A 25,381-nucleotide genomic window follows, 5' to 3' on the forward strand; every position below is an offset into this window, starting at 1 on the left:
CAGGGCGGGCAGGGCGGCCGGGGCCGGAGCGGGCAGGAGCGGGCTGGAGCGGGGCCGGGGAGCGGGCAGGGCGGCCGGGGAGCGGGGCCGGAGCGGGGCCGGGGAGCGGGGCCGGAGCGGGGCCGGGGAGCGGGGCCGGAGCGGGGCCGGGGAGCGGGGCCGGGGAGCGGGGCCGGGGCTGGCCTTTGTGCGGGCGGCGGGGGAAAGGCGCGCCCGGCGCTGCTCCGGCCCCGCTGTCAAAGACGCGCGGGCAAAATTTACGACCCCGCTGGCGGAGGAGCTGAGGGCCTTTCCCCGCCGGGGGAGCGGGCAGCGCTGCCCTGACAGCCTCATTGTCTCCTGCGCTGCGCTCCGCGCCTCCCCGCGCGGGCGGCCGCGGCCGGAGCCGCCGCTCCCAAGGCGCTGTGGCCATCCCATCGCCTCCCTGCTCCGCGCCGCTCCGCGCCCGTCCTCTTCCCCCGCTCCCTGGGAAGCAAAGGTCATCGCTCGCGCCCGGTCCGGTTCCCGGCCGCTGCCGCGCTGGAAATCAGGAAGCGGCGTGCCCTATTTGTCAAGTGTTTGACAGCTGAGTTCATTAAGGCTTAAATAAGGAGGAATAAAAGTAAAAAATATTTACGTACCGGGCGTCTCTTTCTCAGCAGCTACCAAAGAGCTAGGTGTGCAGGGAGAGGGACGGCACCCTTTGTATATTATATTCTTGGGATCTCTTCAGTTTTCAAGTCTGATAGAGTCCTTTGCTTGGCAGATTAATGACGACTCCGTGTTTCTTAAGGGACGTGCTGAATTAATTATTTCGCAAATCACGTGGTCAGGACTTGTAGAAATCTATTCTTATCATCTTCCTTGCACTTTGAAATTCTGCCTGTTATGACTGTTCCTAGCAAGATTATTTTGGTCTCTAGGCTTGGGGGGAAGGAGGGAAAAGAAGAAGAAAAAAAAAAAAAAAAAAAAAAAAAAAAAAAAAAAAAAAAGGAAAAAAGAATCAGGGGAAAGGGCTAACAAACATGGCCGTTGGAAGCGGTGTGGCTCTGCACCGAGAGGTCCCTATTTACTGTACTGTACAGTGAGTGGGGTTTGCTATTGACTCTGCCTTTCCTCTTCATTCTTACCTTAACGACTAGTGGTGATATAATATACAGAACTGTATTGATGTATCGGGAGTAACAGGAGGAGCCATTAAACAGCAGAGAGAGAAAGTATAATCACGAGATGTGCCTCAATATTTAAACTTAGCGAGTGTGTGCTTAGAAAGGCGAGCCCGGGCTCCCCTCGGCGCACTTGGGCACTGAGGGCACATGTTTTCTGCTGGGCATCCCGCTCCCTGCCCGCCCTGAGCCACCGACTGTATTTTTGGACTCGTGCCTTGACCACGCTCCAGGAGAGGATAAGCCCTCACTGACAAGTACTTATGACAAAAAGAGTGCAATCGACTTCTCCTGGCTTGCTGTATGTGTTATTGTCTGAGATGCTCACGCTGGGAAGGAAAAAAAATATACTTGCCATGGGTGCATGACAAAGTTTAAAGCCTCCAAGTTGTGTTTTCTTGTGATCTTTCTTTTGTATCTGCTGTCAAAGTTAGAGTTACTGCTCAGGAAAAGCTACTCTCTGCGTTGCAATTTCAAATTTCCATTTCTTTATTTAATTGATTCTTTCCAGGACTCACCTAAAAGACACACATCTGTGTGGGCATCGAGGTGACTTCAGGTGTGGCTCCTTGCCTCCTACCACACATGCACAAATCCAGGAGTCATTCTAGGAGGGCTTGTTAAATGCAAAGCAGCAGCAAATGGATGACAGGCACTTTTAACTGCAGCCCAAAAGTAAATACAGACTCCAGCTTGGCCTAGAGTCACACCATTATGGCTGAGGCAAACAGCAAACCTGTTCAAAGGGACATTTGGAAGGATGCTATGCAGAGTCACTCATCTTTTAACACTGTAATGATGGGAGGGACCAGCATTTTCACAGGAGAGAGACCCACCTTGTAAGGACTGCTTGTTCAAGGTACAAACCAGAATCTATTTCGCTACACCTTTTATTATTTCAAAAGTATGTGGAGGGCTTACATCAAAACTACAGGCGACAGTTAGTATAAATAACGCTTTAATTAATGGCAGCAAAACATCAGCAAAGTCTATAAAAAGCGTCACACTTTAACAGAGATGAGAGTAGTGCTGGACAATGAGACCACTTAACAAAGGCTCCAATGCACAACGTTCACCCGTGATACACAAAAATAACCAGCTTCCCTTCATACAAAAAAAATAACTCTGGAGGACGTTTACAACCATTAAAAAAAAAAAAAAAAAATCTCAGGTTCTGTTTTCACAGGAGATAACGACCAGTGGGTGCTCCTGGTCATTATTACAGACATTCCTGACCATTCAGAGCATTGGCAGCTGGAAACTATTTCTGTTTGGTCCTCTCTGCGTCCACTTCACATATTCTTCGGTCTTACGGTGCAATTACACCTATGCAAACCGATGGTGCTCCAGCCTCGCTCAAAGGGGACTTGCAAACAGGGTTGGAGGAGCTGTGCCTGCTGAAGCCAACACTCGTCCTGGAGTTATTAACATTTCAAAAGACAATGAGACAAATTCTGCTCGCAGCTACATGCCTGTTTGACTTCAGTGGGCGGGGGAAGGAAATCTGGGAGCAGAAGTTGGTCCTTTAACTTCGGGAGCCATCTCGGTTGATTAGAAGCACAAAGCAAGGATTTGCTTATCCAAGGCCATTATTTTCCAGAACTGTACCACAGATGCCAAAGTTGGTAGCTCTCTCTCGAGTAACATTTTTGCCCTGCTCGCAGCCAACTTATCAGACTTTAAGAAAACAGCAGGAGTCCGGGCGGGGGATTTTCAAGGAGGGCAGCCAGAGGGGTTTTACTTCCCCACAGCCTTTTTTTCTTCTTTATTTTAATAGATACGTATGAAGAGCAAAAGGATGGCTTTGAGCAGCTCTGGAGAGGAAAGGCCACTACTGCAGGAACCTGGTGTAACAAAACTTGCAAACTTGTCTCAGGAATTCCCTCCTCAAGCGCTGCTGCTAGCTGCTCTCCATGCTAGAGAAAGGGAAGGGTAGTTTGGGTCCAAAAGGTTAAGGGTTTAGAGGTCACTCTTCCCGGCTGAAATACAACTAATCGAATAGAAAATTTGTCCTCTGGGTGAACCTGTTCCTGCAATTTAGCCGAACTTCAGTAAAATACCTTTTCAGCTTCTCAACGTGAAGGCGTCAGAAAAAAGACGTCTTTACTATGTATGAACTCGGTGCTTTTTGTCATAGAAACAATGATGCGAATAATGCGGGAATATCCATCTTTAATATCACGACGTGGAGATATTCAAGTATTGCCATGTGCAAGTCTGAGAACTGGGCTAACCCTAAGGAAGAACAAAGAGTTTTCTCCAGGCTCTAAAACAAAAGACCAAGTCTTAAAGACACTTTGCGGACTTCAAGGGATGAGAAAAGGGCAGAAATTAACTGCTGGCCACAGTTAACGTTGCCGAATACACTCTTGTTGAAAAGCTCGCCTTTTATTTTCGAATTAATTCAAGCCCGTTTTGGCCAGTGTTTTCCCGAGCGAGCCCAGAGAGCCGTGAGTTCTCAGTGGGAAGCATCCAGCCTGGAGAAGGGCACGTTAACTCACCCCCTGCTCCTTCCACCTCCCTTCAGGGTTTGCTATGAGTTTCCTTCTTCGCCACTTTTCAATAAAGGGATCACGTCGTTACAATTTTGGCTATGTGCTCCCTCTCCTAGGCTGCCCTGAGGGTACAGGAGATAAGGGCTGAGCTTTAAAACCGCCTGAGCGGAGATGGAAGTGGCTCAGGGAGCTGGTTTGGTTTGCTTTCGTAGTTACAGCGCACTAAAACTTTGGCAACCAGCAGTCAGGGGCAAATTCGTGGGTATTAGACCAGCTCTGCTCCCATCCAAGCCTTTCGTCTTTCCTGAAAGCAACTTGCTGAGATTTCCAGCCATTGCAGCCATGTGTCATGGTCTGCTTAAAAACAATCACTGTTAAAAAAAAAAAAAAAAAAAAAAAAAAAAAAAAAAAAAAAAAAAAAAGGAAAAAAACCCCACCAAAACAGAAAACCCACCCAATCTTAAAAAACCCACCCAAACCTAAAAATTAAACAAACCAAAGCCACAAAAACCCAAAATAAACCCAAAACAAAACAAAGCAGCAACCCACATGGACCATCTCTCTCTAGCAGAAAAGAAATTTAAAATCTGATTGAAATAATGTGTTCAGCTTTAGCTTTGAATGGCTCAGTTTATATCAGAAATTGCATTAATTTTTCAATCTGGGTTGCTGTTGTTTTCTGTGGGGTTGTTTTTTGTGGTCTCCTTTTACTTTCTTTCTTTTTTTTTTTTTTTTTTCTTCCATTTTTAAATGAGGTATCGATGGTTTAAAGCACAGCGCTGAACAGAGCAGACTTTGGAAACAGATTTCAAGCCTGTTAGCTCTGGATGGCACACGGTAAGGAGCAGGGACGCTTTTCCTATTCACAAAGAAGGAAATTTTAAAAAAAAGGGGAGGGGGACAAGAAAGTTGTGTACGTTCAAGACAAGTAAACATTACATATGTGTTCATGAGACTTGGAAGGAAAAATACTGTATTTCAGCTCCCCTTCCTCGTTTTTGGTTTGACTATTTTTCTTTTTGTCTTCCTTCTTCTATGTAACAAATAAATAAATACACTAACATTAGCAGAACATAAAATAACCCGTTTTCACTTCATTTCTATGCACACTTTCTGAGACATTATGGAAATGAGCAAGAATTTTCATTACATCGAGAAAGGTAAAGCAGCACCACAAAAAAAAAAATCACAATTGCTAGTCTTTATGTTGGAATAAAAGACTATGCTATGAATTTCCTGTCCTCAACTTGCCCAAAATGCATCCTCCCGAAATTGTATGGGATAAAAAGACAATCAAAACTATAAATCCCAGAATAAAGCATCCAATCTTCACTTTAGAATTCAAAACTGAAACACAGGACAGTTTCATTTTCAATGATTTATTATTTTTTAAGGACAGAAGATCTCATTTAATATTTTCCCAATTCCCACTGCCTGCATGATGGTTTGTTTGTTTGTTTTTCCCTCTCTCTTTCTTTCCCTTTTTTTTTTCTTTTCCTTTTTTTAGGTTGTGCTAGCAGAGGCAAATAAAATAAAGTCCGAAGTAGCGTCATTTTGTCTCCTTTGTACAACAGTACCTTAAAGAAAGATGACAGTTTCTCGTGTCCTTAGCTGCTACATGCAGGTTCTGCTTGGGCAGTGTCACTTATGTACAGTACTGGTCAGAAGCGAAGGATGAAATGGAAAATTTCACCTCTTCTACAAAGTTGTCAAGTCAGTCTGATGGTCCTTGGAACCAGTTTGTAAATGGGGGTTTGAACCAGAGGAGGAAGATCTGCCCTTCGTGTTGGGCAGTTTGTGATCTTTTTTCCACTTCATTCTTCTGTTCTGAAACCAGATCTTGATCTGGCGCTCAGAGAGACACAAAGTGTGGGCTATCTCGATACGGCGGCGCCTGGTCAGGTACCTGTTAAAATGAAATTCTTTTTCCAGTTCTAGGACTTGCTGTCTGGTGTAAGCTGTGCGGGAGCGTTTAGGTTCCCCTCCGTTGTAATTGGGATTCACTGGGAAAAAAATACGGAGAACTTTTACAAAGCTAATCTTGACTTGCCGGTCCGACTTTACAAAAGAAAACCTTACGAGCTGCGAGCATGTGGCCGAGCTGGACTCGTCCCAGTGGCTTACAATGGCCGGGCCGCTTTCCCCCTCGACTGAGGCAGGCACTGCGGGCACACGCAGCACTGAGTAGGCTGGGAGCCTCTAGAAGGCTCCTAAAATGGAGTTTTAATCCTGCACGGCAAAGCCCCGCATGGCCAACGGCCTATTTCCTCAGCAATAAAAATTTATGGCGAGTGTAATTGGCCACCTCGGTTTAAAAAGCTCGCCCACGAGCCTGGCGGGGACTCGGGAGAGCGCCGCTGAGGACGATCGGAAGCAGGGTAGAAGAGCAAAGTAAGAAGAGGATCCTTACCCGAGTTAACATGGACTTTCTTCATCCAGGGATAAACTACTGCCGGCTGCTTAACTGCGGAGCCGTTTGGGGGTTTGAGGGCCGGCTGCTGGCTGCAGGCTCGCGAGTTGGACATTGGAGGCGGTGGACAATGCTCTGCTGGGCCGGGGAAGTGGCTCGCCGGGCCGGATTGCTCCTGTCCGTGACCCCGCGGCTGCCCGGCAGAGCCCTGGGCATTGCTACAGCTATAGGGCTGCTCGCTGTAGTTTGACCGTGGGTAGAGTCCCTGGTGCTGGAAATCAGAGCCCTGCGAGGCACTGTAGTACTCGGCCTCCTGCTCGCCTAAGTAGCTATTCTGCAAATATTCCTCGCAAGGAGGAAATTTGGGATCCACATACTTAGAGTTCACCATATACGAACTCATGGCCATTAATTTCTGAAGGTAGAAAATACTAATTTTTCTCGTGTTGTCTTTTTTCCCCCTGCCATAGAGCCCTCCTACTTGCTGTCAACTGAATAAAGTTAGGCGGGCATGTGACCGGCCCGGCCAATGGGGAGCCGGGCGCCCACCGCCGCATTTCCCCGCATTTCCAGCGATTCCGCTCAATAACATCCCTCTAACCGAGTGACCCCCCTCTCCGGCGGGCCGCACCCGCAAACCAGGTACCGGAGGTGTGGGGGTACCCCGGGGCGGCGGCCGCTGCCCTGCCCACAGCCTTTTGTCTGAGCCGGCTCCCCCCGCCCCGGGGGATGCTGCCCTGCCGCCTGATCTGCCAGCCGGGATCGCCACCGGGGCTCGCTACCTCGATTTAAATAAAATAAGAAAAAGAATCGAAAGGAATATACAGAGCGATGAGCTGAAGCGGGGTTAAAAGGGAAGAAACTGATAAGCAGGCGAGGAAAAGAAAAGCCATCAAAGAAGAGGGTAATATGATGTACAATAGATCTGTCCTGTCTTTGTCTAGCAGAGGTCATCCAAAAGTTACCAGAATTTAGTTCTGCTGAATAAAATTAGGCAATCAGTAACTTCTCATTCACTTTCAAGCCCCAATATAAACGTGTGCATACGTGTGCGTGCACAGACGCCAACGCCAACGTATATTTATAGATCTACACATGCATGCATGTAAAATCATACAGATGGCAAGAAAAAGAGTTCACTTTTAACCACTAAAGTTCAATCAATTGAACTGGAGACGTCATTTAATTAGGTTAAAAATATCACGGGTTTAATGAGATAAATTCGGTCTTCATTCATCAATATCATTCCTGGAGCACAAGTAAACACATTCCAGTGAGGCGAATGCTGCTTTTGCTGCTGTCGTAAATATTTTGATGCGATCTGGACCCTTGACAGGGAATTTTTGCTAACGTCTGACATATCTAGCTAATTTACGAGTATCTTATAAAAGACTCATTCACTGATTGGTAGTTTGTTGTTTTGGGGTTTTTTCCCAGAAAATTTGCAACTTCTGGAGAGTTTAACTGTTTAAATTCAGAGATTGTCAGTGAGAGTTAGGACTGAACGACAACTGAAGTTTTAAAGAAACGTCCTAAAACCTAGCGAATAGAAGGGAGGCAGCAAAACTTTTATAATTTCTGAGTGTTCAGCAGGCACACGCCTCTTGATTCCGCCACTATTTTAACCTCTAACCATTTGCAGAAAGGTGAAGTTTTTGCATCGACCATATATTCCCCTAGAATCGAATCTGTGACTATATGAATATCACACAAATTCGGTTCTACAGGGTATATATAGACAACGTAATAACATTCTGTTTTCATCTACAATATAGCAGGTCTTTGCAATTCTCTTAATGTCTTACTGTCTTCTGAGGAATGTAAACTATTCTGCTGGGACTCAGTTCTGAGATACAGATTTGCAAGAAGGTGGGATTTCAGAAAAGATTCACGCTAATTATTATTGCTGCAATAGAGCTATACGACCCTTCACCAATTGATAGCGACGGATTTCGCCTACCAAATTCTCAGAAAGACCTGCCGCTTTCTTTAAATTCTCTGCCTTTTACGTCCTCGCTATGGAAAATGGACGTGGTCGGTCAAATTGCGCTATTTAGGATAATAATGGTTAAAGTAATTTAGTAAGGAGTCTTTAAATATTTAGGCTAACACGAATCTGAAGAGATTCTCCATAATTAGAAATCCCCCCTCCCCCAAAAAATAAAAAAAAAAGAATTTCTAAAAAATCGAAACAGAAGTAAAACAGCCGACAACAGAAACAGCGGTTGGTGAAAAAGATGAGATTAAAAGCTGGAGTTAGTTGCTCTCGGGAAAAAGAGGATTTCCAAATTTACCTTCATCCTATTATGCTGGTCTAGCTATTATCCCCGCGATCTGCCTGCGAGCCTCAGCCTTGCACCCTCCCAGGTTTTCCCTGCTGTAGCGTTTATGGTGAAGGGCAGGGCGAGAGGTCAGCCGAAATCATTTACAAACATATCACAAAGTTTCATTATTTTTACTTTGTCGACAGCGGCACACAGGAGTACAAAAGTTCATGAATTGTGTCTGACCCAGCTCCTCACTGCTGTCCTGCGGTCAACCTCTTCTCCTTCCACTATTTAAAACAGGCACCATAAGGACAAATAATGGTGCGGGTGTGATACATCCAACCACTGCGGAGGGCAGATTTGGGGGTGTTGTGCTTATCCGAGCGATGTGTACTGGGTTGTTTGCCTGGCTCCAAATCCCAACCGCCTGAGCTGGGAGAAGTTTTTAAACGTCTGCTTTTTTTACCACTGCGGTGGTGCCTTCTTCACAGCAAGTGCAACTCAAAACGACTTTATGTCCCTAATCTCCCCCTGGATTCTTCAAATCGCCACCCAGCTATTTTCAGCGTCTCTCCCCTCTTTCTGTTCCTTTCTCTGAGGGGAGGGGGGACACCCCTCCGCCCTCTCGGGGGTTATGGAGCACCCGGCTGAAGTGGCAGGGTAACTCCCCTCCGCCCCCCAAAGCGAGCTGCGGTGTGGGGCAGCCCCCGGGAGCGGACAAACCCGCCCAGGGCTGCCCAGGGAGCAGCGATGGAGCTGGGCAAGCAGCAGCTCCCCGTTCTGCCTAATACTACACATTTTCATATTTGTTAGACGCTGTGACCTGCGATTCACCTTATTGCACGACTTGCTCAGACAGGTCAAAGCCAAAGAGTTATTGATGAACAAAAGCGTTATATATTCACCTCCTGTTCAACTGCCCATACAAAATACTTTTGATCTATCAGGCTTTTTGTATTCTGGTTCATAATCAGTATGCTAAATGTACGTTGGCAGAAAACAAGTAATCCATACATTTAGGGCCGACCCTGTAAAAAAATGCCAAGGATGTCTATGTAGCACAGGACTGAGCTGTGGGGGAGGAAAGTTACCTATGGAACACAATTAAAATTGCAACGCTGGAGGCGATTCTTTAATTCGTATTTACAGGACTCGAAAACCAATATTGCAACGGAAGACAAAAAGACCAGGAGAAGCATGGCACATATAGTAAAATAGATTATTTATCAGGAAACAGGGAGAGGAAGCGGAGGAAACGCAAACAAACACACACGCAAACAACTCCTCTCCTGTACAGGCTCCGGGTCACAGCGGGGCTGGCAGGAGCGGGAAGGGCAATGTACAACCCAATGAATCTCAAAATATCTCAGGCTTTCTACCCCTCTCTGAGGGACAAGCCGGTCTCAGGACCTGGAGGACCAGGACCAGTGCACTTAGCTCCTCACTGGAGCCAGAAAGGTCCAACAGCATTTCCTGATGCACACTGGTCTTCTGCCCTCCCCTCGGTCCCCCCTGGCGCAGCTCAGGCAGGACCATCCGGGGTGCGAAAAGCCCTACAGTGAAAGATTGTCCTCCTAAGCTCTGATACCATTCCATTCCGTGCCTTCACAGCATTTAAATCCACGTTAGAGTCTCCCTCGCCCCGAGACACCTCGCAGCAGCAGACCAGCCCTCCTGCCCGCAGAACCAGGCTGAGCTGGGCTGGCCAGGGCTGACCGCCCCCAGCTCCTGCCACCAGCCTGTGCCAAACGGGGGGAACATCAGAACGCAGGCACAGCTCTGCCTGGGATCCCGTCTGGAGAAAAGAGTGGGAGTAGCCAAGGTTATGAGGTGCTGGGATATAACGTGAGCCGTTCGGGTTCTGCACGGGGAGGCGCTGTACAGTCCCGCCGAGCCAAAATGGAAACGTTGCTAATTGCTTTGGAGCGCTTAAAAGCAGGACGACACCTGTACAGCCCTGTAATAAACCCCCAGGAGGCTGCACCTCTGCTTTTGATGCCAGCCAGGATTATGACATGGTACCACAAACTGACTCCACAAGAACCTTCACATGCTGACATAGTCCTTTCTCTCTTTTTTTCTTTTTCTTGGGGGGGAGGGGAGGGAAGAAATATTCATCAGAATCATAGTTCGGGGTTTTTTTCGGTCTGAAGGGAGGAACCAGGATTTTCGAATAACGCAAACTCTACAAGAAATAAAAGGTTACTTACTGTGGATGCTCTTCCATGCTGCAGAACCTGTTGCAATAAAAACGTTTGTTACTGTTGTATTCCACATACGGGTGATATTTCTGGAGAACAGTTACAAACCACGTTTGATAGATGAAGGCAGAGAGGAGCTGGTGGTAAATCCCGCAAGCAGAGGAGTGGTGGGATGGAAGCCCCTTCCAAATGAGGACCACGTTGCATTCAGACAGTTTTTTATGAATACACCCTTTCCCTGTGTCCCTGTGCCTGGGGTGTGATCTTTCACTTTAAATATTCATAGTCTAAATTTTATACCGGATAATTTCTAAAGAAATTAGAAGCCAGACCTCTCTCTTCCACTAATGGAAAAGAACAACAAAGGCCTTTTTTCTTTTTCTTTCTTTTTTTTTTTTTTTTTTTTTTTTTTTCCTTTTTTTTCCTTTTTTTGTTCTGTGGGAATCCAGTCACATTCAGTTCACCTTTGGCAAACCATCACCCACAAAACACCCCATGCAGCATTATACCGTGCTAAATACAGAAAGACCAACAATTTTATTAGAATAAATATCGGATTACTCCAAGATAGATCTCTTTTAAGATCACCTAATTAACCTATCCGTAACCACGAGACATGCATCTTTGTTTGCATGTAGAAGGATAGATTTGACTTGAACTTTCCTTCAAACATTTTATTAAACATATCCGAAGATCACATAAGGGAAACAAATCCACACGCTTAGTCTAATGCTCCTGAAACGCGTCATATATTTAAAAGTAAATACTACTGGGCTGGGGTTTTTTTCTATAAGGGACTTTTCATCTCCTGTATTGCCTTCCTACAATATCTTGGCAAGTTATTGTATTAAACACAGAGCAATTGCCTCGGTATCAATAGTTCACTGCATAGAGCTTTCCAGGACCTTCCTTGTTAATTTCCAATTTTTTTTTGTTTGTTTTCAAGTTCTGCCCGCTCTGGATAACATTAATAGCCTGCGAGGAGAGTGGATTAATATCAGCATTTTGGCACTAAGCCCTCCCTCACCGAGCCTTTCCTTTAATCTTCAATTTTTATTAAAGTAAGTGTTTATTATTATATATGTATATATATTAAAAAAAAAAAAAAAAAAAAAAAAAAAAACCAAAAAAAAAAACACAAAACAACCACGCTTATCTCCATTTAAGAAATCCCATAAAATTCAGAAATCTCAGAATGGGAGCGAGAGCAGGCGGCTGATCCCGGCCAGCCGCAGCCACCTGAGCTGTACCTGCCCGTTCCCAGCAGAGCTGCTCCCCCGAGCTCTCGGGTCCCGGCCGCCCGAGCGCGGCGGCGGCGGCGGAGGGGAGGCCGATAAGGGACTTACTGTGCGCTCCCCCCGCGGCCTGGGGGACCCGGGAGCAGAGGTGCCTGCACGGTCGCATTCCGCCGACGGTTCCCTGCTAACACTTTCCCGATTACTGCTTCCAGGAACGAAAGCATCTGCACTTGTATGCTCTTAAACTAATTTATGGTGGGAATTATATTTTGGCTTGTCAACTCTGAAGCCATAAAACAAAGTTTATTGGAATCACGTGCTTCTAAATAGCCACTCAGGACTTATCTCTGTGGAGCCATAAATAACCTTCAGCTTTAAACTTTTATTCGCTAAATAAAGCTTCTCTGAATCTGTCCTATAAAACGGGACCGGGTCGAAATAGCGGGGATGGGTGGAAGTTCAGCTGCACGGCGTTGTGCCGGCCTTTTTTGAGGAGCGTGCTTTAGGAAAAGATGCAAAGGGGACTTAGCACTCCCAAAGTGCTCTTGGGAAAGGAGCCGAGGGTGTTTTCTGTGGGTACTCGTTCAAATCTTTCCTTAGAGCTCTTAGGGTACAAGGAAGGCTATCTTTAGGAGGAAAGAAAAAAAGTCCCACCAAAACAAAACAAAAAAACCCCACCAAAACAAACAAACAAAAAACTCCACAAAAAAACCCAACAAAAACCAAACCTACTGAAAGATGGAACCTTTTCTCCCTTCCCTGGGTGTTTATGGCATTTTGGTGAGGCTCCCCTGCAAAATGGTTTTGAGTCATTCATCTCAAAACTTGGGAGAGCTGTGCCAGGGGCCGCTGGGCACCAGAGGGATCTTTGTAAGTGACCAAACTGCTGCTAACGTGAGGGCACGGGGCTTCGGAAAGGGAGAAAGTGTGAAGCCCGCCACAATGAGATCTTTGAGGACTGGAAGTTTAAGGACGGTTATAAAGCAATAAAAGAGCCCTGGTGTGAAGGGAGCAGGGTGTGAGTTCGCAAATGAGAATTTCAAGGAGCCCGAGCACAGGAAGTCAAATGTCCCTGGCAGTCACACAGCGTGAAGAAACCCGGGCATCAGCTCCCAATCTATCATGGCTAAGATGAGGACGTCGGAGCGTCCAGCAGCTCCTGGCGCATCCCAGGAAGGGCTCGTACCTTGGCCAGAGGGCGGGGAGCTGTTGCAGCCCCGGCGGGAAGCGGCGGCGTGCAGAGGGGCACGGCCACTCACCCGGCCCGCGGGTGGAGAGTGCGCCTCCGCCCGGGGGCTCAGCTCTGCAAAACCAGCCAAATGCAACTCCTTGCTGGGCGATGGCACCAACTGGGTGGTGCCTGTTTAACACCAGACTCTGCTCTTACTCGGCCGTTTCCTAATGAATCTAGCCACACAAGCATGAAGTCACCCAAAACGGCCAGCTCAGCTCTCGCTATGCTCTTTAGATGGCCCCAGCCACAGCTAAACAAATCGTTGTCCTTCAGACAAGAGGCATCCCAAGGTCCTTCCCTTCTCCTTCTTCATGACCCAGAGTGGCTTTGCATTCCACTATTTTTCATGCTCTTTGCAAGGCCTTACTCACATTAACTTTGTGCCTTTTTAGTGGCCTGAGCTGTGGAACAACACTTTCCCCCTTCCCTGCCCAGGACAGCTGGCAGGGACAGTGCATAAGGTGGCATTTCAGACACTGTGCATGGTCTGAGAAGCTTCATCAGGCCCAGGGGCTCCAGCCAGCCATCCCAGAGAGAGCAGTGGGCTGCCTTCCATGGGGCTGACTTCAGGGTCTCTTTCAGCTGGTATATGGCCTGTGCTCCAGTCCTGGGCAGGCAGAGGGACAAGCTCCTTGGAGATCCCTGAGCCTTGCTCAGGCACCTGGGCCTGGCCACAGTGGGCTCTGGATCAGGCTTTGTGGTAGCCTCCAGCTACCCTCCTCCCCAAACACATCACCTCACTGACCCCTGGAAGAAGGGTTTCAGCAGCAGGCAGTTACAGGGAGCCAAAGTGGCCATTCCTGGAAAGGGGCAAGAAAAGGCTTTGTACTGGGACATGAGGGGTAGGGTGCAATGAGAAATAAAATGTGGGGAAAAAAGTCTGGGACAAGAACTACGATGCAGAGTCAGGAGTGTTTGCCCCAGGCCCGGCACTGAGTGCTGGGTGTGGCAAAGGTCAGGTCCCAGGCAGAGGGGCCCGTGGGTGAGCTCCAGGCCCTGTGCTAGTACAGGGAACATCACATCCCTCCCTAAGTGTCTGTAATCGCTTCAGCTCCCTGGGCCTGTCTCGTGGGCAGGAGAAGGCCATAGTTTGGAGATGAGAGCTGCCTGGCGTGTGCAGGAGGAGAGGAGCCGTGCTCAGGCAGGTGGTGTGGCACTCAGGCTGCAGGAGTGTCAGCCCCTGGCAAACAGGGCGGCCCATGTGCTCCAGGCACACGTGTCCAGGACACTGGGGCTGTGAAAGGTGAGGCTCTGAGAGTCATGAGCTGATGATTGAGATACAGCTCCCTCTCATTTATGGACAAGACGAATGTTTCAGTAACTGATTAATTCTAGCCATGAGATTTTTGAAGTGGGAATTAGAACGATTTTCACATTTCCTATTCTAAAATGCAGATGGGAAAGTTGACTTTGAAGCTCTGGCCAGTTCATTCTCTAGGCTTTTATGCAAGTTTTCATATTTGGGGCTGATGATCTGAAGACAGATAAGAGGTGTAATGAGATATCACAGTAACAATTGGTTTCCCTCTGCTAATTGTGATAAAGATGTCGGGGGAATTGAATCACATGTGTATGCCATAGCTTTCAATGCAACTTGAGAGACACGACGGCCGGCATCTTACCCCGAGGAACACACTTCCAGAAAATTACAGGCTCCATCCCTGACTTTGAAGACCTACTAAGCACCTTGATAACGTCCAACGCATTTTGCCCCTCTGCATTTATCACAACCCCGACTTTTCCAGAGTCACCTCGTCGCCCATGCCCTCGCAGAGCAGGATGTGGGCATGCAAAGGCCCCTGCCCGCAGCAGCCCACGCCCGCAGGCAGATCCGGTGGCAGCAGAGGCCCGGGGCGGGCAGGGCGGCGTCGGGCCGCGCCTCAACATCAAACGGGGGCAGCGGCGGCGACACCTCGGGTCCGCGGGGGAAGAGGGCGAGGAGTGCGGGGCAGGGAGGGGAGGCCGGGGGCCGTGGGAGCGTCTCGCCGGGGAAGGCACGGCCCGTGGGGGTGGGCGCCGCCAGGGTCGTGTCCGGGCACGGCTGGGGAAGGTGAGGCCCGCAGGCAACAGGTGAGGCGGAGGCAGGGAGCTCTGCCGGGCCCCGGCTTGCAGGAGGCAAGGGAGGATGTGCGGGGGCCGGGGGCGCTGCCCCGGGGAAGGGAGCTGGCGGCAGGGAGGGTGCTCTGGCACCCGCATCAAAGGAACGGGGAGGGAAGAGGCGGGTGCCCGACATCAAAGCGCGGGCTGATGACCGGGAGGGCAGCGGGGCACAGGAGGGGAGCCCCGAGCACGGCGGGTGAGGCAGGGAGAGCGCGGGGGCGCGCACCGGAGCGCGGACCCGGCCGAGACGGGAGATGGCGGCGCTGGAGGGAGCGGGACAACCGGGGCGCGGCTTGGGACGCCCGAGGAGGGCGGTGGAGCCCCTCCCACGTCCCCCGCCCGCCGGTGGGGCTCTGCCGCGGGCAGGCGGGCGGCAGGGTACGGGTCCCGAGGCCGGCGGAGGGGCGGTGGGCCCTCGCCCCGCGGAGGGGAGAGCGGCCAGGCTTGTCCTACAGCGCCTTCTCCTGGAAGAGGCCGTGGAGACACAACGGCTGGCGGCGGCGGCCGGGGCCTGTCGCGCCCCCGGCGGTGGCTGCACGGCCCGGCCCGGCGGCCCCGAGGGCAGGTGAGCGCTGCCGGCCCGTCGGGCGTGCGCCCACACGCGGCGGGGCCCGGCCAGGACGGCGGGGACGGGCGGGCGGCTGAGGGAGCCTCGGCCCGCAGTCCCGCAGGCTCCGGCCGGGAGGGCTCCCGCCCTGGGGCACCGGGCGGGCACTGAGGCTGCCTCCCCTCTGGCCGCCCCCTCCCCCGCGGGCCGTGGGAGGCGAGCGCTGGCTTTGGGCAGAGCCTGCTGCCGCTGAATGCGCTTTTATTGCCTCTTGTCTCTCGCAGAAACCCTTCCTCGGCGCCCCGCCCGGCCCCCGCGACCTGCTGCAATGTTTATTGCGCCTCATCTTTTCCTTTCGCTTCCTGTTTTTTCCTCTCCCGCTCCAGCAGCATTGAGTGCCGCACTGCAGTAGAGCAGTAAATACCTTTAACAGCTGCCTGCCAACCGAGGGGTGAAATACCGGCTTTGTTCCACTTTTTTTTTTCTGTCCCAAGCACTAATAAAACACCTCGTGGGGATTATATTTTTTGGGGGGAACGAGAAAATTAATGGGAGGGATTTTCAGTCCTTAAGAAACCAAAACCATCTCTTTGCCCAGTCTTATCAGGTTTCCCGGGTCCGCAGTTCCCATCGCGCCCCCGGCACCCTCACAGCAAAGCCCTGCCGGACTCGGGGAGCAGAGGCTGCGCTTCTCTTCCAGGCAACCTGCAGCAGCCCAGCGGGAGCCAGTCTGACTTCCCAAATGGCAGCCGGTGCCAGAGGTACCCGGCACTGCCAGGGAGAGAAGGTGCCGCTTCCTGCAGCTGCCTCGTGATGATGTTTTTATACTGCCCGTGCGTCAGTACAGGGTGCACTGGGAATCGACTGTTTCCTTTCAACTCACACCAAAAAAAAAAAAAAAAAAAAAAAAAAGTCATAAATTCTGTCCAACACATTGGGAAACAAAGCAAATGCGAGAAATCTGACTGTGAATCTTGTATTTCCAAAAACTTCAGCACACCACCACATCCATAGTCATACCAGGTTTTATAGGTGTATAAATAGATATGAAAATGTAGTCATCATATGTGCCATATATATAAAAACACGTACATGTGAATATATATATGTGCCATATATATAAACACATATTTATTTGTTCTGAATACTTACAATTCCATAGGTATGTTTAAGAACATAAACAGACCTATGTGTACTTGAATGTTAATAATAAATAAAAAATAAATACACACATAGATCCGATAAGAAAAAGAATGAGAGCAAAAGCAAGCCAGGAAGGAAACCATTTCGAAAAAAAAGCCGAACTCCCACATAAACCAGTAGAATCATAAATGCATATGTGTATCCGTGTGTGTCAGCAGATGGACCCGCAGACACACACATGCACATTAGAATTCGTTAGAACATCCTGCTTTTGTTTTCTTCTTTTTCCCCAGGCTACGAATAATTTCAAAACAGCTCAAGGACGAGATTTTCCGAAGTTTTTGGAGAGATTTACAGTCAAGTATCTATAATTACTGTCACCTAGGAGGGATTCTGAGGAGGAAACCTAACGCGGTGCATATTTTCCACGTTACTCTTGAAAACTGTTGCTATGTTGGAAACGATTCGTCCTAAATAATTCTCAAGTCCTGCAGGGCTAGTGCACACAGGCAAAGCGTGGGGGACAGGGCTCTTATCGCTGACTGCAGTGCGGCTGGGGCTCAGCAGGCTGGGGGGGTGCTCGGGGCTGGATTAAAGAACAATTTCTTCTGTGGGTTCCAAATATGTACTCGGGGCATGACTCGCACCGTTCCACCCTCGCTGTGTATGGTTTAGTCAGAGGCTTTGCTTTCCCGTTAATTAACTGGCTGCTGCCGGGGGAAATGGAGAGCGGGTAAATTCCTGCAGTGCAGCAGCACAGTGCACTGAGAGCACCGACCATCCCTGTGAGCCCTAAATACCGAACGGCGGGTTTTCTGCCGGGCACGAACAGTTTGAAAATGAAATTAGTAAAGCATATAAACGTTCACAACAACGTGCTTCCAAAGAATGTGTGTTCTACAGAGAGAAGTAGATGTGTGGATACGATATATATGTATATAGATAATGCGAATATGGATGTATATACATATATAGGTAACGCAGGAATAGTTAACTATAGTTAACCTCCTCGACATATTTCAAAATAAACCCAAGGATTTGTTGTTGGTTCATTTTGGAGAACTTGTCCCCCATTCAGCCCCGATGGTCTCCACGTGCCCGACCTGCGCTCCTGGCCGTGTCCCCGCGCTGCCGCCTCGGCCCTGGCTCGGCGCTGCAGCGGGACAAGGATGTGAGAAAACACCCCGGCGGGGCGGTGAGGGCTCCCGGGGCTGCTCCCGGGCACAGCCCCCGGTTGGACCGGCCCGGCGGAGCCGCCCCGCGCCCTCCGCCCCCGCGGCAGCGCTGACCCCGATTCTCCTGCGAAAACACCTGTTAAGCTTTAAAGTTACTCGACCGCCCTTCCTCCGCGGGGAAACAATCTACAGCATCACCACAGCACCCTTCAGGCTGGCAGGGGAAAAAATATCCCAAAAGCAGAGGGCTTTATATCGGAAAAAGCCCCAGCGGCAGGCGAGGCGCTGCCTGCGCGCCCCGCGCCCCAGCCTTCCGCCCCTCGCCGAGGAGCGCGCAGAGATCTCACGGCCCGCGGCGCGTTTGCCGGGAGAGACCGCGCGCAACAGCCGCCCGCGTCTGCGGCGTGCCCGCAACCACCATCTCATAATAATAACAGCACCGATAATTGCAACAGCAATGACAACAACAGCAATCGCAGCGGTAAAAATGGTAATAGCAGTACTGAAAGGAAGAAGAGTTTTCTCGGGACAGGTGACCGAGAGGCACAGGAGGACAGGGAAGCCGGTGCCGTCCCGCGTGTCGCGGAGCAGGGCGAGCAGCCCGAGGGGAACTGAACGCTTACCGGTTCGCGGCACTGCCCGCCTGCGGAGGAGCCCGGGACGGTCGCTGTAATCCATTTTCCACCCGCGTAGCAATCCGTGTGCCGGAGGACGTAGCGGCAGCGGGGGCATCGAGCGCTGGGAGAAGAGCGAGGGGCTGCGGGCGGCGCGGAGGCGGGCGCGGGTCTCCGCGCATCCCTCCGTGGGCGCGGGAGAGGAGGCGGCGCGGGGCCGGGGCCGTGTCAGCGCGGCGGCGGCGGGACCGGCCGCGGGGTTTGGGGAGCGGGGCACAAACATGAGGGCGACTGCCATACACCTCAGCCTAGACAAAGGTTAGAAAAAGAGGGGCTGAGGCTCTCTGAAGGCAGAATGCAGGGGGAAATTCGCCAGGGAAATCAGGAAAAGGCCATGAAAGCGCTCGCTGCCTGCACATGACCAGCCGCAGCCAATGACGAGCCCAAATAGGTCATAAAAAGGTCTATTACCAAGTTGTAAATTTTCTTCAAACAAAAAGGAATTTACTGCAATTCCTTGCGGATTTTGCACATACTGCTTCCCAGCGCCATGTTTCTTTCGCCTGCGCGCTGCGTTTTCACTGGGGCTGGATGCCGCCCGCCCCGGCCTGCGCGCAGGGGCTGGTGCGGAGCCCGCGGGCGCGGCCGGGGCGCGGGAGATCCGCGCGGGCCGCGGACAGAGGGACCAGCGGTGCCGGAACCGCAAAAAGAGGAGCGGGGCCGAAGGATCCGTTTCTTGCCAAACGAAAGGGGCTTAACCCGCATCCCCACCCTCTTCCCCCACCCCTCCCCAGCGCTCCCCCGGGCGCAAAAAGAAACCACATCTGCTTTAGCGCCCACTACTGAAGCGGAAGCCGCCGCCGACATAAAAATAGCCCGAGCCTCTTCCCCAGCCCGCAGCGCGCGGTTCCCGCAGGTTGCGCTGGCACCGTCACCGCGCCCAGGGCAGGCTCCTCCGCCCCCGGGAAAACCTGCCCGGGGCACCGACAGCGAAATCCCATTCCTAGAAAGTATTCTAAAAAAAACCCAATTAAAATAAATTAAATGGGTGTGTGTCCACAAGGAATACTCGGCTCGGAGACGGAGTACTGTGGATGTTTCTTGCTCAAGTTTTGTTTCAGGGAATAGCCCGAGCCCTCAGTCCCTGAGCTCCGTGCGGGTTGTAGCTGCTAACAAAAGTAAACACGCCTGAAGATGTAAGATCGGTGTTGGATCTTTTAAACACGCTGCTTCAGGCAGTTGCACACCTTTAAATATTGTTTCGGCGGAGGCTGTGGCAACATTGGTGGTGTCTCTGCAGCGCTCACGGCCGCGCTGAGCTGCTCCTCGAGGGAACGGGGAAATTCCGCGGGAGCCAAAGGCGCGGTGCATCCACTCCGCGGCCTCTCGCCGCCGCTCCCGCGCAACCCGCGCGGCCACGGCTTATCCTTGCCCAAACTCCGATGGCTCCGGTTTTACGGGGGACTCGGGGGCCGCCTGGGTCAATTTCTGACTCCGTTATTTTTTTCTTAGCAAATTTCCAAGTGAGACCGAGGGAGAAATTCATATGCCAGGCTACGAGGGTAATACCTTAATAACTACAGCGAGGTTTTGTTTTTCTTGGTGAGTAATTCAGGGGCGATTGCAGTCAGCACTAGGCCTTGGCCAATAACGCCCGCCCAGGGCAGTCAGATTTTGCCTGCGTGGCCGCGTTCCCAGTCGGTCCTGGGAGAGCGACGCTAACGGAAACTTCTTCAGGAATATTTTAATTTTATTCTTTGTCTGATAATTAAAAACAACTACGGCAGCAGCTCTTTTCCGGACAAACCCTGGCCTAAGGAGCGCTCCGCTGGTGTGTGAAGGTCCTGGCCGTGCCCTGGCCTGTCGGGGGGCAGCGCGGCTCGGGCACGGCTGTCCCGCAGCGGGGCAGGGCAGAGCAGAGCTGTGTCCAGCCTCCGCCAGCGCAGCACAAGCCAGAGCCTTTTCCTGCCCGGAGACCAAACATGTCGGTGCCACTAGCACGAGTATTGTTTTGAAAAGCGAGGGGGTTTTGCGCGTCGGGCCACCGGGTTACTCTAAACCCGCAGCCACCAGCCCCACGTCCTCCCTCGATACCAGGGATAGCGGTGTATTTATGCAAATCCGTGCGGCAAAAGTGTTTACTTCACTGCTCTGTTGCAGCTTCCCCTTGTTTACAACCTTTAGCCAACTAGGCAATTAAAATAAAACCAAGAACAATAGCTCCTCTCGCTCGTGCCTCCCACCAGAGCTGGCGCTTTGCAGCAGTGGAAACGCGCCTGCCTCGATGGCGGGGAGCGGGGAAGAGGAAGGGAAACGAGATTAACCAAACCCTCATACAAGTGCCATCCCCGGGGATGGCGGGTCTCGGGAGCGAAGCGGTGGATGAGAGAAGGGCCCAGCGGCGGGCGGCACCTCCTCGGGAACTCCGCTCTGATCTTCCGAGCAAGGCCTCGCTCAGCCCCGGCCTGGCTGGGATCCCGCTCGGTTCTGGGCCGATAATAGAATTACATGTCGTGTTTGTCGCAGTTTCTGGCGCGTCCACTCGATTTCCTTCACGGAGCCATTACTCAGGGGAGCGTCAGGCGGTAGGAAAAAAAAATGACGCAAAAATCTCGATAGGGATTTATACCTCATCCCTGTGCTTGCTGCTCCTAAAAAGGACTGCTCTCGGTCCTGTTCTACACCGCGCTGTGCGGGACCCCGCCGGGGAGCGGGAGCAAGGGCACGGAGGGGAGAGCGAGAGAAAAATAGTTCTGCTAATCAGAGCGGAGCTCTCCTCCCGCGGCTGCGGGAACCCTGAGGCGGGCTCTGCCACCAGCTGCGGCCTCCGCCGGGACACGCATCATATGATAATATTTAGGGGTACAAACGTCTTTCCCTCGGTCTACGCACGGTTTGGGACTCCTAAGAATAACATCCCTCGAGAACCCCCCACACAAGGTGGCCAAACCTTTGTATTTCTCTGCTTGTCAGCCATCCTGGGGGAAGCGGGGCCCGTTCTGGCCGCGGTTTGTGTGGCGGGGCTGGAGGGCCCGTTCTGGCCGCGGTTTGTGTGGCGGGGCCCGTTCTGGCCGCGGTTTGTGTGGCGGGGCTGGAGGGCCCGTTCTGGCCGCGGTTTGTGTGGCGGGGCCCGTTCTGGCCGCGGTTTGTGTGGCGGGGCTGGAGGGCCCGTTCTGGCCGCGGTTTGTGTGGCGGGGCTGGAGGGCCCGCAGGGGCTGGAGCGGCCCCTGGGGAAGGCGCGGGGCCCCAGCGCTGCCCGGGCTGTCTCCCTCAGCCGGGGGGCAGCAAGGGTCTCCCCGGGGTAAGGCCGTGTCTGCCGGCAGCGGGCCCCGCCGAGGCCCCCCGCAGCCCGGGGTGCGGGCAGGAAATGGGGAAAGCGAGGCACAGGAGCAGATACCCTGCAGCCCGGGGTGCGGGCAGGAAATGGGGAAAGCGAGGCACAGGAGCAGATACCCTGCAGCCCGGGGTGCGGGCAGGAAAAGGGGAAAGGGAGGCACAGGAGCAGATCCCGGGGCTCCCCGGGCCGGCCCGCAGCCCGGAGCCGCTGGCAGGTGGAGCCGCAGTCCCGATGGCCGCTGCTCGGAGCACGGCCCCGCAGCCCTCGGGGCAGGGAGCAACACGCAGGTTTTGTAGGCGATGTGCTGCTCCCAGAGCCCACAGAAACACCCAGAACCGCAGGAGAGAGCGCACAGGAAAGTCAGCCCGGACCAGTGGAAACTCTGAAGGTTTCTTGAGGAGTGGATTACAAAAGGGATACAGGGATGCCGATACATTTTATAATCGAATAAAATCGGTTTATTTTAATCAAATATTATAGAAGAAGGTTAAATATATTCCTATGATATTTTCTTCAAGATTAATAAATTTATTTAATTTATTCAACGTGAGATAAGAACAAGAATTGAAATAGTACAAGTGCACTTGTCTTGATTAATAAAGCGCTTTGAATGCCTTAGTTATCGATATTTACTATTAGAAAGTCTATGTCGTTTCCCACAATCACCGTCGTTTAAGATTGCAAATATATATATATATTTATATATCATTAGAAATTTACTGCTACAAACTCTGTATCAAATTTGGAAAAAAAAAAAAAAGTAGATGAAATGTTAAATCTCGAGATCGTTCTGGATACGCTTATAAACAAAATAAAAGCACAAAGAAGTAAAGCACCCGAAGCGGGGAAATGTCAAACGGAGGGACATGGCTCCACTGGTCCCATGGTAAGATCGTGTAGAGGGGTGGTGAGCCCACATGTCGGCCTTTAGCCCTGGTGATTTTTGATTGACTTTCACAAAGACACTTGGGGCAAAAATTAATTCGTCTGGCCTTCAGCTCTGTCTTCTTCCAGATCATGTGCTTCCTTTTTGGCCTCCCCTTCCTTTCCCTCCTGTCTGGAAGCGGGGAATTTGTCCTTGTTGTTCTCTTTTTTCCATTTCATCCTCCTGTTCTGAAACCAGATCTTTACCTGCCTCTCGGTGAGTCCTAGTGCGTGGGACACCTCGATCCTTCTCTTTCTGGTCAGATAGGGGTTAAATAGGAACTCCTTTTCCAGCTCTAGAGTCTGGAATCGGCTGTATGTTTGTCTTCCTCTCCTCCTACCCGGCGCTGCTGTTTAAAACAAAAACACAGGGGTTTGGAGGTTGGTGTGGCCGCTCAAAACAAGGCGCAGGCAGCAGCAAGGGCTCCGGCCCCTCCGGAATCCCTCGAGAGAAGCCCCACAGAGCCGCAGGGAGAGAGAGCAGAGGGCACAGAGGAGTGTAGAGTTTTACACACGGGTGAGAGGAGCACAGCGACAGTAAATGCACGGAGCCCCTCAGCTTGGAACGTTGCGGGGTCACTGTATGATCTGGTATCGCACCCCCTGCCCCAGCCCGCACCCTTCCCCTTCAGGCAGCGCCCACGGGAGACAGGCAGCGTGTCGGCTGCGCCTCCGAGTCCCAGAGGCGGCCCAAAGCCTCCTCTTGGGCTGACAGCTGCCTGCTGCAGAGGTTGCCGCTCGCTCACCGCATCCCTTTATTATCGCAAGGCGCGGCGGTGATAGGAATCGCGGTGAGAGAGGCAGGGAGTGGGGGAGACAGAGGCAGGGACCGAGAGTCAGCGAGAAAGAAGCAGGAGGAGGAAAAGAAAGTTTCAAACTCAGACGTGAGATGGAAGCAAATTTTTGACTGCGTCCAACCTTGTGGTCTCATCCAGGGAAACATTTGAGCAGGAGACGAGCTCTGATTTAAGTGGTCTGGTTCCTCGCCAATATTAGCACTGGACGATTTACAGTCAGGATATTGTACCAGCTCGGCCTCTTGCTGTGTCGTAAAAATCTGCTGTCTCTGTAAGTTATCGTATCCGTAAAATTTAGCGGGCTCCCCGTGACAGGTAACCCCGCTGCAGGGGGCAGGAGGCGGAGGCGCGGCGGGGGGAGGAGGAGGCGGCTGGTAGGCGGCCGTGGGGCTCCCCCCGGCCGGGTGGTAAAAGTCCGCGGCCGCGCCGCCGCCCCCCGCCCCGCCGGGCCCGGGGTGCGGGAAGCCGGCGGCGGCCGCGCCGTTCCCGTAGAGCAGAGCGGCGGCGGCGGCGGCGGCGGCGTGCCGGCCGCTCACCTCGGGCGCGAAGTGACAGTCGTAGTACGGGGAATTGATGGCTTCCCCCGCCGCCGCCGCCGCCGCCGCCGCGGCCGCCGCCACCTTGTACTTGGAGTAGAGCGGGTTGACAAAGTAGGAGCTCATCGGGGAGGGGGCAGCGGCGGGCGGGGGCTCGGGGGCCGCTCTCGCCGCCGCCGCCGGTGTCTCTACGCCGCGCTCATGCCGCCGCCGCCGCCGGCCCGTGCGCTCCCCGCTCCTGCTCTCCGTGTATGTGGTGACCAGGACTGGATTATAATCGCTCCCAAAATGACCTGCCTCACTGCTTTTACTATTTCCTATTAGGCACACAGCAGCCCGCGCACGCACACACACACACACACACACGCACACGCTCATGAGCTCAGGGGGGACTTTTGGCTTCAGTTTACATGTGCCGCTCCTCGGGCAAGAAAACAACCCGGCCCAGCCCTGCCCGGATCCACCCCGGCCGCGGCACCCCCGCTCCCCCCGCCGGTGTGCGCTGGCCGCGGCCGCAGGAACCCCCGGCGCGCAGGGCCGGGCCGGCCCCGCAGATCCCGCGCGATAACCGCGGGCGCGCTGCCCGAGGGGACCCCGCCCGCCTCTCCCGGGCTGAGCGGCCGGAGCGCGGCCTGCACCGCCCGCACGGCCACAGCCCCTCACTCAGGGGGAGCCGGGGCCCATGGCGGGGTCCCCGGGGTGCAGGCAGGGCAGCGGGGTGCCCGTGGGGCGGCGGGGCCGGGCCCCCCTGCCAACCGGCCCTCCAGGCCAGCAGAGCTCTGGGAAATGAGATGCACATTTACCCTTGACGCCTTGCACGCATGGCTGAGGCTCCAGGTTAATTGATACTTAATGGAAATCATGCCTATGAATATACTTTCCATCATTTCACCCTTGGTGGACGTCATTACCGAGGCAAAGAGAGGGAGGGGGAGAAAAAATAAAAATGTGTGGGTGAACGGTTAGCACCGCTCGGGGACTCGCTCCGAAATAAGTGTCTCCTGTTCTCCGGGAGGAAGGAAGGAAGAAAAGCGGTGCCCAGCGGGCTCGGCGCTGCCCCCGCTCGGGCCGGCCGCCCCCGCCGGCCCCCGCGCCCCGAGAAGCGCCGTCTCCAGTCCTCCCTCTTCGTCCTGCAGTGGGAATCAGCTTTTCGGAGAGAAACCCTCAGGAGCTCGAGTCCGCCCTTTTTCGGAGAGAGACGAAAAATGTAGGTGAAAT

The 25,381-nt window shown here is 52.4% G+C and overlaps 3 protein-coding genes across 9 annotated transcripts in view; all 3 read right to left on the reverse strand.

Annotated features, from left to right (window-relative positions):
- The window catches only part of HOXD3 (homeobox D3), a 31,095-nt gene extending 12,419 nt beyond the window's left edge, over window positions 1-18,676 (reverse strand). For 2 of the 6 annotated variants that reach the window (XM_083864643.1, XM_083864651.1), the window contains exon 1: window positions 18,579-18,676. The gene's annotated coding sequence lies outside the window, so the exon portion shown is untranslated. Of the gene's footprint in view, window positions 1-620; window positions 1,475-10,527; window positions 10,555-11,864; window positions 12,542-18,578 lie in introns of those variants that run through there. The other 4 variants (XM_083864641.1, XM_083864647.1, XM_083864642.1 and 1 more) reach the window with 3 other exon arrangements.
- Window positions 4,001-7,735, reverse strand: HOXD4 (homeobox D4). The gene is made up of 2 exons (XM_083864653.1): window positions 6,051-7,735; window positions 4,001-5,643 (listed from the first exon to the last, which is right to left on the reverse strand). Exons 1-2 carry the CDS (start codon window positions 6,457-6,459, stop codon window positions 5,339-5,341), a joined length of 714 nt encoding a protein of 237 aa, XP_083720779.1. The 5' UTR covers window positions 6,460-7,735; the 3' UTR covers window positions 4,001-5,338.
- A 3,661-nt stretch (window positions 18,677-22,337) lies between the features above and the next one.
- On the reverse strand, window positions 22,338-24,578 carry HOXD8 (homeobox D8). 2 transcript variants are annotated; one of them, XM_083865802.1, is made up of 2 exons: window positions 23,749-24,578; window positions 22,338-23,177 (listed from the first exon to the last, which is right to left on the reverse strand). In XM_083865802.1, exons 1-2 carry the CDS (start codon window positions 24,539-24,541, stop codon window positions 22,885-22,887), a joined length of 1,086 nt encoding a protein of 361 aa, XP_083721928.1. In that variant the 5' UTR covers window positions 24,542-24,578; the 3' UTR covers window positions 22,338-22,884. The 2 variants fall into 2 exon arrangements, with proteins under 2 accessions (XP_083721928.1, XP_083721927.1); XM_083865801.1 differs by having other exon boundaries at window positions 22,338-23,180; window positions 23,749-24,570.
- Window positions 24,579-25,381: the final 803 nt, after the last annotated feature.

This window comes from Zosterops lateralis, assembly GCF_965231275.1.
Source record: "Zosterops lateralis genome assembly, chromosome: 7".
NCBI classification, from domain to species: Eukaryota; Metazoa; Chordata; class Aves; order Passeriformes; family Zosteropidae; genus Zosterops; species Zosterops lateralis.